General features: G+C 42.8%; 1 protein-coding gene across 1 annotated transcript in view; it reads right to left on the bottom strand.

Annotated features, from left to right (window-relative positions):
* CLVS1 (clavesin 1) overlaps positions 1–11742 on the bottom strand; it is a 98649-nt gene extending 86907 nt beyond the window's left edge. Inside the window, exons 1-2 of the mRNA XM_059861145.1 lie at positions 11579–11742; positions 554–1171 (exon numbers count right to left, since the gene is read on the bottom strand). Of these exons, the coding sequence (XP_059717128.1) occupies positions 554–942 (389 nt within the window). The 5' untranslated portion in view covers positions 943–1171; positions 11579–11742. The remainder of the gene's footprint in view (positions 1–553; positions 1172–11578) is intronic.
* Positions 11743–14134: the final 2392 nt, after the last annotated feature.

The following is a 14134-nucleotide window of genomic DNA, read 5'->3' as shown; positions in this document are numbered from 1 at the left end:
ACAGAGAGCTGCCAGAGTGTGTAGAAATCTCAATGCAGTTTGTGGAAATAGAGCAGAGGCTGCAATTCCCGAAATGGTTCAAACAAACAAACAAACAAACAAACAAGCAATCTGTTAGAAAGTCTGAGGACAGAATAAATATTGTCAGTTTCCTCTGCACCAGGAGAGCTACAAGAATCTCCATATATTTTGAGATGCTTTCTGTCAACCTGTTTGGCTGGTCCGTGATACGGCTGAAGTAATTGTATGATAGATGTTAATGTACGTATAGCAAAAATACATTATCTGGATAAAATTTGGAAATATTTCTTTAAAAAAACATGAGCTACTTATATACTGACACACTGATACAGCCTTAACTCTTAATGGCCCTGTGTCCTAAGTATGAGGACTGACAGGTGATCAGGTGAGATGGAAGTTATAGTGTAATGGAGATATGGTTACAAAATATTTTGCTGAAAATGACCTTGCTGCTTCAAAGATGGCCACAAATATTCCATTAGGAGTTGAGTGTGAGTGTGTGTAAAAAGATAAGGACACTATCTACATTTACCTACTCTGATCCCAGTTGGCTGCAAAAAGCAGAAGAATCTTCCTGCCACAGTGGTCGCGATTTTCCAGCACTCCCGGAAACCCGTCTGTCAGAGCCCGTTTGATTCCTGGGTCATCAGCCTTGAAGTTTTTGAACATATCCAGATTTAATTGGCGGTATTGGAAGTACTGAGCCAGCAGTCTGAAGGCCTCAGTTTGGTGAAACTTTCTGGCTCGGAGAAATCTCAAGATGAAGGCATCATCTGTACGTAAAAACCCAATGTCAGGCCTCGTGATGATCATGTCCCTGACTTGCTGGATATCCTGGTGCAAAATGTCTGGGTTTTCATTCAGTTCCAGGCGGGCTTTCTCTATAGTCTCTGGACTAAGTCCAGCTTGTAAATGGGTCATCTCTGCACAAACCTCTTTTCCAAATCCTTAACTTCAGATGTTTTAGTAGAAGTGCTGATCCCATTCAATTGATGGTCTGCTGTGAGCGTGAGCCATTCAGATGCTTTTTGCTATCAAACTGATATTTAGCAAGTAAAAGCAAAGGGCTTTCCTTATTCTTGCAGAGTAACAGGCAGCTCACGTGTACTATAATCCATCCAAAGGAAATTGTTGTTTATTCCACCACTTACTAAAAGAAAAAGAAAATATATAAAAGAAAGATTAAATGTGTATATAAAGCTTGTAGGAATGCATTTCTGAATTTATTTAGCCATAAAATTTCTTTGTGTAGGAGGATACCAGTCACATAATTTCAGAATGGGTGCATTTAAGGCAGTCACTAACATCTTGAATGTTTGTTTTCAGGCTTTCAGAAAAGCAATCTGATTTATTGACAATTAATACTAAGCTGCATCAACTTGCTATTAGAATATACTTCTCAAAACTGTCTTACAGAAATGTGGGAGTTGCAGCACCCCTAACTTCAAGCCAAGGATGATAGCAGCAAAAATAATATTATTTTTTTCCACCATTAATGAGAACAACATTTCAGCTTCATAAATAGACAGATTTACCATCATCATACTAAGCAGAACACCTGTTTGATTTGGCTTTATCACCTGTACTATCTGCTTGTAGCTCTCCTTGAATAAGACCATGAGCTGTCTGTAAAGCTGATTTTTAAAAAACCCAAAACTCGACCAATACCAGGGATAATTTCTACTTTTAGAAATTCACTGAAAATATTTCCCATTGAGACTCAATATGCCTTCATGAGAAACTTCCCACAAATAAGGTTCTTGATGTATCCAGTCTGGCAGGATTGGTGTTTTAGTTGAAAAGAGACGTATTTTATTCAAAATTCCCTTTTTCTGTATATTGTAACTTTTCTGAATACCTAGTTCTGAATTTCATTTTGATTTTGGTACTTTACCTGGAATTTGTTTTTACAAGTGTTAACAGAAAACCTGCTTAAGCTGTTATGTATGAGCAAAATGGTACAGTGAATCTCTTACATTTCCGTGACATAATTAGCAAGAGGCTGTCATCGAAGTCTGTGTAGCTACACTTGTGTGAAATAAGATCAAGGTCTGTTCCAATGTGATATGTGTGTGAGGAAAGATCAAGATCCATGCAATTTTTCAGCCATCACAGAAACAGAGAAGCAAACTACCCCCCCCCCACCCCCGGCTTAACTGATCTCTCTTTCTAATTTCTGAAAAAGAAAAATGGGTTTTAAAAATTTAAAGGGAATCCCTCAATAAAAGACATACATTTGTATTTGAAGAAAGCTGTTTGGAAAGTTATGAATAATTTATAGCAAAACAACCATTTCATTCAGCTGCTCCCCTGGGTTCAGCATTCTCAGATCAAACAAAGGGGAGAGCAGCAGCCAAAGCATTTCTTGGTCCCAGATTTGCTCAAAGTTATGTTGCAGGACCTGGAAGTCAATGAGCTCAAGGGATGCCTCAGTTCCCTGCTTTGTGACCTTCCATGTTATTGATAAAAAACTACATTTTAGATGCCACAGCTGCAGCCCCAGGATGAAATCCCAAAATTTTAATACAGAGCGTTTCTGCATATTTGCGTAAAGGACATTTGTGGTGGGAGATAAGCTTTTCATTTAACAGCAATGCGAATTGGACTTTTTGTGGGTGACACAAAGGAGAGTTTATTAAGCATCCTCTTTCTGTATTCACTGTGGAGCTGGAGTTGAAAAGAGCTACCTGCAGAGCAGAGTATCTGATGATTGATCAGCCTGGGAAAACTCAAGGAAAGGCAGAGCTGGGAGAAAAGAGGGCTTTGAAAAGACGCTATGGCGTGCAAATGATTCCAGAAAACAAGTCCCCACATTTTGAGGGGTAGTTCATGAGAGCAGGCTATTCAATTCTCAAAGAAATTAGAGCTGCAACAAAGGTGGATTCCTTATATAAAAATAAAGTAACAGTTATTTTCTTTACTCTTGCCTTTATTAGACCAAATTGGAGTAATTCCAATGGTATCAACCAAATTCCACTGATGTAAAATTACAGTAGGCCATAGAGAAACCAGGCTAGTATTTGGTGACTGAGATCTCAAATTAATGGTAACATCAGCATTTCCTTGCATAAATCCTGGGTTTATTCACAACTGCCTCCCGCAGCTGGTTAGGAGATCTAGGGGTATTTAAGTGTGACACTGTCATTAGGGGACTGTGATGCCAGGATTGGTCCCTCCCTAGTTTTAACAGCAAGTGCAGAGTATGGAAACTCTTTGCTCCCAGGGGTGTTTAGCAGAGATTTGGAAGCAAGAAGCTTATCTGGGGTCTGCATGAGCTCTGGCTTAGGACCTAGTATGGATTACAACACCTTTAGTGTTCCTGTGGCTTAGAATCACAAAATTGTGGAATCACAAAATGTTTTCATTTGGAGAGGATCTTTGAAGGTCAGCTGGTCCAACCTCCCTGTTGTGGGCAGGGACATCTTTCACTGGATCAAGTTTTTCAAAGCCCCTTTCCACCTGGCCTTGAACACTTCCAATGTTTGAGCATTGACAACTTCTCTGAGAAACTAATTTCAGAGATTCACCACCCTTATCATAAAAAAAAAATTCTTCTTTATATCCAATTTGAATCTGTCCTCTTTCAGTTTAAAAATGTTAGCCCTTGCCCTGTTACTACAGGCCCTAGTAAAAGTTGTGACCATCTTTCTTGTAGTCCCCCTTTAGGTACTGGACAGCTGCTGTAAGGTCTGCCTGGAACCTTCTCTTCTCCAGGCTGAACCACCGCATCTCTCTCAGTTTGTCTTCACAAGAGAGATGCTCCAGCTCACTGGTCATTTTTGTAGCCCTCTCTGGATTTGCTCTAAGGCATTCAAGGATTAGCAGCAGACAACAATCACACACACACACACACAATTCCCAGTGCTTCATCCATCTTCTAGGAGTTTATGGGAGTAAAACTGTCCCTTCCTCTGCTACTTTGTCTCCCACCTGCACCAAGATGCTTCTTTGGCAATAAGGCAAATTCTTAAAAGGTCAAATGCAGTCTGCTCCAGAAGGAAGGATATTCCTCTGCTACAAGGAAATAAAGTCTGGCCTTTTTTATTGGTTCCCCAACTATTTAATGTCAAAAATTATTCTGTTCATTTTTATCAAAGTTTTCATAGTGTTTTAACTAATTTAAATGCTTAGGATTATCCCAAGGTGAGGTAGATACAGTCCTTTCTTGTCAGATGTTGTTGCCAAAAAACAACTTGCAAATACTCATTCTATCAGAAGATCCATTTCTAAATGCATTTCAGAGTTTTCTGATACTGAGCTGAGCTATAACCAAGGATAAGTTATCTATAGATTATCCTGACTATCACCTGGAACAGACTGCACTAAAATACTTTATTGGTGTGAAGTTATATATTGAAAAATAATCTAAAATATGTATGAACAATTTTGTCACTCTCAGAATCATAAGGAACTCATGAAGCTAGGAATCCACACTAGCACCACTGCCTCCAAGGAGCCTGATATACATCAGTGAATGATTTGGTTCTCCCACTGCTAACCTTGACAATAAATTTAGTGCTCCATAACTACCCAGTTTAACTGTCAATGCACTTTCTCAAATGGTTCTGATTTATTCTGATTCCCAAGATATAACAGAAGCTTCATCTCCATTTTCACCTCCTCCCACACATGGCAATTTCTCCTTCTCTTCCAGTGTTGCGTACAGCTCTGATCCATCTGCCAATTTTATAGATGTTTACATCTTTGTTCAGTTTAGTGCAGGGTTGTTTTTTCTTCCAAATGAAGATACTGGCCTTCTTTTCCTATTTTGAATATTGTTGCTGTGTATTGGCACATTAGAATGGGTTATAGTCTCAACAGCTGTTTTTCTATCTTGTGACTCTTTGTTCCCAAGGGACTATTTGCTCTTCTAATGTCTTTTCACAGCCACTTATAATAAATCATCCCTCCAAAGGAAGAAAATTCAGTCTTAAATGAATAAAAAATTACTGAGTTTTGAAACACAACATACTAAAATCAAAACAAGAAGGGAAATTTCCACCAAAATTGTGGTGTCACATACAATTTTGGCTGATTCATTTTCAGTCCCAGCAAGGGAGTGACAAGGGACAGTGAATGTTCAGCATGAGTAACACACTGCAAGTGGGATACAATTTTCAGACAAGCAGCTTATATTTTTTGCATAATCCTCAAAAAAACAAAGTTAATAATAACATGAGAGTAATATTTACTATACCAACTAAAATGAAAATAATACTTTTCCAAAGTACACAAAGCACTTTTCATTCAAAGATTTTAACATGCCTTACTGCTCTCTCTTCAGAGACAGTTTCTGGGTCAGCATTCAATCCCTGTTTGCACTGCGTGCCCTGGAAAATTGGTCAAAACCTGCCTGCAGTGATGATGGCAATTGTCTGGATCATTTTGTTCCTGCCCACTTACCAGTCCCTGCAACACCACTTGCTTCTTTGAACACCTCATGTCCATTTGGCCCTTCCCCATCCAATTCAGTTCCAGAAAGATTTTAGCTGTCTCTTAATCTACCAGATGTCTTCCATCCAGTCTAAAGCTATCTGCCATGTGAAATTTCATTACCACAATTTTCAAATTGAGAAGGCACTAACATTTCATCCTCACCTGGTATCAAGAGGCATCACTGCTAAGGTTTGGCTCATTATATAATTCCTAATTCCTAGCATTTATACAGAAATTAGCTGCTGAAATCATGCCAGAGAGGAAGGGAGTGGGCAGGGAGGGAGGGAAAATGGTAATATAGAATGATTTTATCTCAGAGCGTGGGTGTCACCTCATTAAATTTCTTTTTGAAAAATATTTTGATGTTAATTTTGGAAAATCTCTGAGGGCAATGTTCTGCTTAGCAGGGGTTGCTCCATGAGGACAGGCAAGCATGAATCCATACCTGTACCTATAGGAATGGTTCCTATGGCCCTTTGTGGCCTTGTGGTGCCTTAGTGGAAACCTGCACTGGAAGTGGAGTAGTCAGACCTAGAAAGGAACCTACTCCAGTTCCATGAAGCAATTTCAAAAGAGCAATGAGCAAAACTGACTCTCTTTCATCTTTGCCTGCAAGACCCTGGCATTCCACAGATTGTGGGGAGAAGCACAGCCCTGAGTGATTTGCCTGAGATCCCAGAGGACACATTTCACAGACCTGGGAGCAGATCATAACCCTCCTGAGCCATAAGCCTACATGTTAACATCCAGGGAATCTTTCCTCATCATCCCCTGGACCCTTTCTCTTGTATGTTCATGTCCTCCTTGTACTGAGGAGCCCAGAAGAGGACCCAATATTCCAATTGTGGCCTCACCACTACTTCTCTTTAGTCTTTCCCAAGGGACTGGATTCTCCCAGTGAACATTAATGAGTTAAATATTGTAAGTCTTTCTGCTCCAAGTACTGCTGCTCCTGTAAACATTCATTAGGGATTTGTTGCTTCTTGTCATTATGAAAATAGTGACTGTTTGTGACTGTAACAGCTGTGTGGGGAATTTGATGGTTTCTCACATTTTCCCAAGGTAGAATCTCTCAGCTCAGGTACAAAAACTAACATTTCTTTCAGTTCAGTAAATACAACACATCATTCCTACTCATTCTGCAATCTTCTTGCTAGTTTGGGTTAGTTACAGATTGCCCTCAGGCTGCATCTAGATGTCCAGTGGTGTGCTAATTTAGCCATGGCACAGCACAAAACATGGCAGAAGCTCAACTGATCCTCTCTGCTCTTTGCACAGTATGTAGGGCAGGAATATCTGCAGTGCCAACCTGAAGCTGTCCTGCTATTCCTACAAGCTGCCAGACAGGAGAAGAGACAGACAAGGTTGCTCAGCAAATGTAAAATTGAAAAACTGCCCCGTTATCTTTTGACCTAAAATGTGCAAAACTTATTAATTACCTGAATACTAAGGAATTGGACCACATGCCAAGGAGGGGAATTTATACAACACAAATAAAAAAGTTAATTATAACAGCCTTAACCTCAAGAGTTTGGTTAAATTTTTCTTCAAATCAGTTTTTAAGTTGCAAGTATTCACCAATCACAGAAAATCTGCAAATCCCTATGGGAGCGTATGGCCTGACCTGTGGCATGACAAAGAAGCAGCAGTTTATGAGGAACTTCCATGTCAGTCACAGTGCAAGCACCACCAAGCAAAAGCACCCTGTCCACTCCATAGTGGACAAAGGTTAGTTCCTGTTGCAGATTGCAAGGCAGGATATATTCTATTACCATCTATATGGCAGTTGTCTTTTGTCAATTGTGGGCAATTTTCTTTTTCTCTCTCTGAGTGATCATAATCACTCCTCCCTCAGGAGGGGACATCTGCTGATAACAGGCTATTGAATGTCACTGCATGGCTGATAAGAACTATAACATCCCACTGTGAGATGCTCCACCCAGAGGGAGGAGCCAAGCATTCCTCCCCAGTTATAATCCAGAGGTTCTGACACCCCAGCACGGCTTCTCCACTGGATTCCCCAGAGGAACAGCAGCTTCCTCTTCCGTTGGATCTTCGGAGGAAGAATACATACTTTTCTACAGGACCCCCTGCTCCAACAGAACCACACCTGACACTCCAGGAGGACTGCAACCACCTTTCCAATTGGACTGCTACCAGCACCCTGACCAACAGGGTGTCGGGTTGGGTTCTGACTCTGTCAGTGTTGTTCTAGTGTACTGCATTGTTTATTTTATCCTTTTATTTTTCTTCCCTATTAAAGAACTGCCATTTCCTGCTCCCATATTTTTTTGCCTGAGAGCCCCTTAATTTAAAATTCATAGCAATTCGGAGGGGTGGGGAGGGTTTGCATTCTCCATTTCAGGAGAGGCTCCTGCCTTCCTTAGCAGACTCCTGTCTTTCCAAACCAAGACAGTTCCTCCAATAATATAGAAACATCTTGTAGCAGAAATTACCAGCATGCAAAACATGAATTCTGACCCCCAAGCCTCTTAAAGAAGCTATATGTAGAAATCTGACAGCACACAATCATAATATTAGTGTCCAAAAATGCCTAAATGCTGTAGGAGTTGTGTTACAACATCTGCATGAAGATATACAGAAGAAAGAACAAAACATATTAACAAGATATTCAGTGCGGCATGTTTAATAACATGAAGTTTATCTAATTTTGCACTTCTTTTATTCCATGCTTTGGAAAATTATGTTCTATCAAAAAATATGAAATGCAATGGTGATATATTACTGTTGACTTCTGTTTCCTTTATAGGTTATGCCAGAGAAAAGTGTCTGTGGCATATCATTGTGGGAGGAGGGGAGGGGAGGGGAAGGGAGGGGAGGGGAGGGGAGGGGAGGGGAGGGGAGGGGAGGGGAGGGAAGGGAAAAGGGAAAGGGGAAAGGGGAAGGGGGAAAGGGGAAAGGGGAAAGGAGAAAGGGGAAAGGGGAAAGGGGAAAGGGGAAAGGGAAAAGGGAAAAGGGAAAAGGAAAGAGGAAGGGATTTCTGGCCCCAGGAATTAATGCAGTCCTTCTGTGTTTTTTCCTCTCATTTCTACTGAAGTCTGAGCACAGACACAAAGCACGTAGAAATTTCTCTCAAACTTGTAGAAATAAAGCTTAATATAACTTTATAATACTGTGTGGGTTTGTTTTCTCAGCAGAGAAACATATCATATTTCAAGGATTTTATTTCTACAAATACTACTGAAGAAAAAAAACCAAAGCAAACCAAAATTCCACTAAAGTGTTTGGAAATTCTCAAATTAAATCAATGGAGCAGCATTAGATCAAGAGGGAAAAGAATTACAACTCTTCTGATGAAAACCATGTGAACTTCTGTTCAGTTTTTCCACTCTATAAGAGACTAATGTTGCTTCTTTTTTTTCTTGTTTTGTTTTGTTTAACTAGTAGCACCCAATTGTCACATCTTGTTTGTGTCTATGCCAGAGAGACACTAGGCTCTCACAAGGCTGTGAGAGAAAATAAAACCCGCTTTCTAAGCAATAGCACCATTGCTTCAATTGCACGCTTAAGTTAACAACTGCATGGGTTTACATCTTTTTGAAGGAAGTATTCTCCATCCTTTATGAAGCTGATCATTACTAATTCAACTGCCATGGGCCTTTTTTGGAAGAAGAGGAGGCTGCACTTACATATTTCAGTGAAATGACGCCTGTGTTCAAGGCAAGTAGAGTTTAAGGAATTATGACCCAGTGCTATGGCGTGGATTCTGCAGTTCCTCCACTGCTGAATTCAGCAGCACTGCTTACACTACTACTCAGCAGCACTCAGTGCTACTCAGAGCATCCCGTCTCTGCAACAGATTTTAAGTTATAAATTATGATATAATAAATTAAAAGGTTGCAGTCTCTTTCATTGGAAATGTTGCAGTATCTTTCATTGTTTTGTGTTTGCCTTACAAAAGTCTATTTTTTAGAAAATACTCAATAGGTTTTAGAGGTAGATGAGTCCACAGAATTCTTAAAATAATCATCAGCACAAATACATGGCAGCACGAGCTGGCCCTGTAAACTTCAAGGTAGGATACAGACTGAAAATGAGGAAAAGCTCTTCAAGGTTATCTGACTTATTATAGGAAAAATTATACCAGTACCTTTGCTATGCAGTACATGGCATAATACTGTTACATAATATCTCATGCAAATGTCGGCATTGTATTAACTTTTAGTACTGGAGATAATCTATGTTATCATCTGATTACTCAGACAGCACATGAAAGCAGACTTTCTGTAATTTAATTTTTTTCTTCCAAATATAATCCTGTCACTATTTAGTGATGGACAAGGAGTAGCCATCTGCTCCTTAATTTAATTATTCACAGAGCTTGTTAAAATTGAGGAATCAGCATTTTGAAAAGGGGAAACTCCCTGTCTCCTATGACCTTCCTCACCCTCTCAGGATTAAACCTTTGCAAACAGAATTAAAGTCAGGCCAGTAGCATGCATGGGGTTTCTCCAGCTGTTATTTGCTTTGCATTTATTTTCTGTATGAACACCCTCACTTCTTGCAGAGACCAAAACTTAATTCTTGACTTCCTGCAGAAAAGAACCAACATGTTAGATGTGATTCACCTCACTTCTTCCCTGCACTCATCACTGTTTGCCACCAGGAAAGCAATACCATTGACTGACCTGGCACATTCTCCCCTCCCTTTAATCGCTCCTCTCTCTTTGGAATGAGTGCAACTGGTCAAAACAGGCATCAATGTGCTGAGGAGAAAACAGGTATCTGCTGCTGTTTGACAAGCTCCTGTATGTATATGCTTGCCTCTAGCCCTTACTTCATTAACTTAGCTCCCAGTTTTAGCCATTTCCTCTGCACGCCTCTCATCTCTCCCAGGTCTCAAATTGGATCTGGACCTTCCCTTCCAACTCATGCTCTTTTCCTTCCTAGCCCAGCACCTGGGCTGCTGAGCTGATTTTTACAGTCCCATGCCCCCTTGCAGGAAGGATTGAGGCTGGTGATGGAGAAAGACAGGAGAGGAAGAAAGGGCAGGAAAGTGAGAAATGTGGGGAAACAGGCAGGGAGGAAAGGAGATAAGGGAGTGGGGCAGGGAGGAGAGCAGACAGGGAAGGCAGAATGGAGAAAGGCAGAGAGAAGAGAATCAGAGAAGCAGGGCAAGGATGACTGGAGGAAGAAGAGGCAGGATGTATAGGAGGCAGGAATCAGGAAGCAGGGCAAAGAGAGACAAGGGAGACAGGTGAAGCAGAGGAGGGAGGGGAGGTAAGGGAAGTAGAGGCAGCAGGGCAAAGAAGAGGCAGGGAACAGGATAAGGAGACAGGGAGGGAGCAGGTCAAGTAAGAGGCAGAGGAGGCAGAGAGTAGGGAGTCAGGGCAGGCATGAGGCAAGCAGTGGAGGCAGGGAACATAGAGACAGGGAAGGCAGTGAGCAGCAGAAAGAGGCAGTCAGGGCAAAGAGCAGGCAGGCAGCAGGGACGCAGATGCAGGAGAGGTCGGTTGGCAGACAGGACAGTATGTTGGGAGGCAGGAGGTAGGGCATTCAGGGAGCTGGACAGGCAGGAGCCAGCAGCTAGGGCTGACAGGAGGCAGGGAACAGGAGGAGTAGGACAAGCAGCAGGCTGGGCAGGCAGTGGGAAGGAGGCAGCAGGCTGCACAGGCAAGGAGTAGGGCAGGCAGCAGGCAGAGAGCTTGGCTGGAAAGGGGCAGGAGACAGGAGGGAATAGGGCTGGCAGAAGACAGGGAGCAGGACAGGGAATAGGCAGAGCAGGCGGAGGGGAGCCGGGTAGGCAGGAGGGGGCAGGAGGGAGCAGGGCAGGCAGGCAGGGGAGCAGGCAGGATCAGGGCAGGCAGGAAGGGGGAGCGGGCAGGGAGCATGGCAGGAGGAGCAGGCAGGGAGCAGGGCAGGCAGGCAGGGAGCAGGGCAGGCAGGAAGTGGGGGCAGGCAGGCAGGCAGGCAGGGGGAGCAGGCAGGCAGGGGGAGCGGGCAGGGCAGGAGCAGGAGCAGGAGCAGGAGGCCGGGCGGGAGCGGCTGGGGCCGGAGCTGTCCGCCCCGCGGTGCTGAAACGCCGCATCCCGGGCCCGGCGGGGCGGGGGGAGCGCCGAGAGCCGCCCTGCGCAACCCGAGAGAAGGCAAATCCAAATACCTGCACAGCGCCGGCAGCTGCCGTGGGGCGGCGGGGGGCTGCTTGGGGTGGGCTTTTTCCCCCTGTAGATGTCCTTGCTGCTGAGCTGTGTGGGCGAGAAAGATCTCCTGGCTCCCGGGTTCCGGCTCAGATCTCTCTAGAAAACTGAATGAGCGAGCGCCAGCTCCACGGGGCTGTGAATTTTTTTTTTTTTTTTTTTTTTTTTTTTTTGGTAGGAGGCGTGTGCGCCAAAGCCTGGGTCCTTCCAGTGCCGTCCCCCTGGGTCCTAAGCCCTCCTGCCGCCCGCCCGGCTGGCTCCCGGCGCTCCCGGCACCCCGGGATGCAGGCTGGGAGCTCCGCGCCGCCGCGGGAGGGGTGGGAAGGGGCTGCTGGCGGCCGGGAGGGCTCAGCTCGGCGGGCTCCCACCCAGCGGCATTGGCTCCACCGCCTGTTTTCTAGCACGGCCTCTTCCCCAGCGAAAGTCGGGCAGCGCACAGCCTCCTGCGGCATTTACAGCAGCCATGGAAAGGAGATCTAAATGGGCCGTGTGTTGTCCGTGGGCTGCTTTAATGAACACGGCAGCCTGGGTTTAGAAGAGAAGTTTGTCTGGGTCAGGCTGCAGGGACTGTCATCAGCAGCACCCACCGCAAACGTTTAGTGAAGAATGTAAAAAAAAGGACAAGCTTCACCCCTGAAGTCTCTCAGCCCCTCTTCCAAGTACTTCAGGTTCAGGAATTTCCCCAGCAATGTAGTGCCTGACTTTTCAGAATGAATTTGTCCTCCTTGAATTCTCACAGTGTCTCCTAGAACACTTTTACATTTCTAGAATGGCCTTCCATAATGCCCTTTGATTAGGCCACCTACCTACTTCACAAACTATCTTTCATTAGAGGGATGTGTAAGCTTTATCTGGTGGTGTGGAAAGAACAGGAGAAGGGAACTTCTGTCATTAAATTATGTTCTGAAATCACTTTCTGTTCAAGCCACATAAGACCTATATTAAATTGTACTTGGAAGACTTTGGGTGATGCAATGACCAAATTCACACCCATCTGCTCCTATCAATATCAAAATAATAATAAATGTACCAGCAAAGTGCATTTCTTCTTTTGTTACCCCTGTGCATTGTGGAGCATAATTCCTGGGAATTGGTGGATTAAAGTCAATTGATTTTCTTGGTCTCTGCTTTGGACATGTTTCCTGAGCCAGTTACTGAAGGACCTTGTGTAGTGAAGAACTAGGTGCTAAATTATAAAGACCAAATTCTGCATAGGAAATGGCTAAAAAGACTAGGATGGGAAAAAAAAAAAAGAGGAGTAAGTGTAGATAAAATAGCAGTGTGGGGTTTTTTTATCATTCATAGTGTTTCATAGTAAAGAGCAGTGTGAGGAAGATAAACCTGAACAATATCTCAGTATCATTTCCAGTTTTAGGAGTGGAAGAAATGAAACCCACAAGGGTCTAGCTTTGATTCAAACAAAAAGACATGCTTCTTCACAAAATATTTACTGAATCTCTGGAATTTATTTCCACAGGAATTCACACTTCAGAAAATTGTAGGACATATCTGTGGAAGAAAAATTCTTTAAGACCCTTTAAACGTGAAATCATAACCTCTGGCTCAAGAAGACCCTGTTCCACAAATTACTGAAGGCTGGAGTAATATTTGGGAAAGGATAATTATATCTATGCCTTGCTCTTTTTCTTTTCCTTAACCATCCAGTGATGATCACTGCTGGAGGTAGACACTGGACTAGATGGACCTTTGATCTGACCCAGTACTGGCTTCTCTTATGTTCTTACATACAAGGTAGACTTTGAGAATGTGAACACAATTGGATTCCTCTCAGCTTTACTTTCCCTTAAAAGGGAAAGATCTAGTGGTTTTTGCTCTTTTTCAAATACTGTACATCCAGAGTCACTTGCTTTTTAGAGGAAACACCCCAATATTAAAGAGCAAAGGCAAAAAGAATCTGTGGGGACGTTGACTTGTGCTTTTAGGATGATTTCCATGCAGAACCATTAATTTAGGCCACAGCATGTGTAAAACAGGAATATGAAGTTTTTGCTTCCTATGACCCAACAACATTGACTGGATGAGAAGAACCAGAAGCTTAAAGGCCGAGAGCTCAAAACTCTCACAAGAGCATTTGTCCCAGCACTTGATGGAAAAGCATCTCTAGCCCCAGGGAAGTTAATACTCAGTTAGTAAGAAGTCTCATTAGATCATTATTTTCTGCATAGAGATCAGTTTGAAGATAAAAGAATAAGCACTCTGTTTTCATAATCCTGTTCCAAGCTTCCACTCTTGCACATATGATAAAGATTAATGTACTAACTACTGTAACTATGCAGTACTTCCCTGGGAATTGTTAATAATATTAAGTGGAATGAACATGACTCTATAAACCAACTGCCTTAGGCAGTCAAATGAGTTGCCAAATTGGATGTATGCTTAATATTTGGGGATTTAATATTTTTATTCAGTTTAATTGATGTGGTTTTTTCCTCCCTTACTGTTGCGGTTAAGTGACCAGTGCCTGCTGAGGCCCTGGATGATTGACATGTACCACAATA

The sequence above is a fragment of the Haemorhous mexicanus genome, chromosome 1 (genome assembly GCF_027477595.1).
Source record: "Haemorhous mexicanus isolate bHaeMex1 chromosome 1, bHaeMex1.pri, whole genome shotgun sequence".
Classification (NCBI taxonomy): Eukaryota; Metazoa; Chordata; class Aves; order Passeriformes; family Fringillidae; genus Haemorhous; species Haemorhous mexicanus.
The sequence above is the reverse complement of the archived record's forward strand: the minus strand, read 5'-3'. Positions and strand labels throughout refer to the sequence as shown.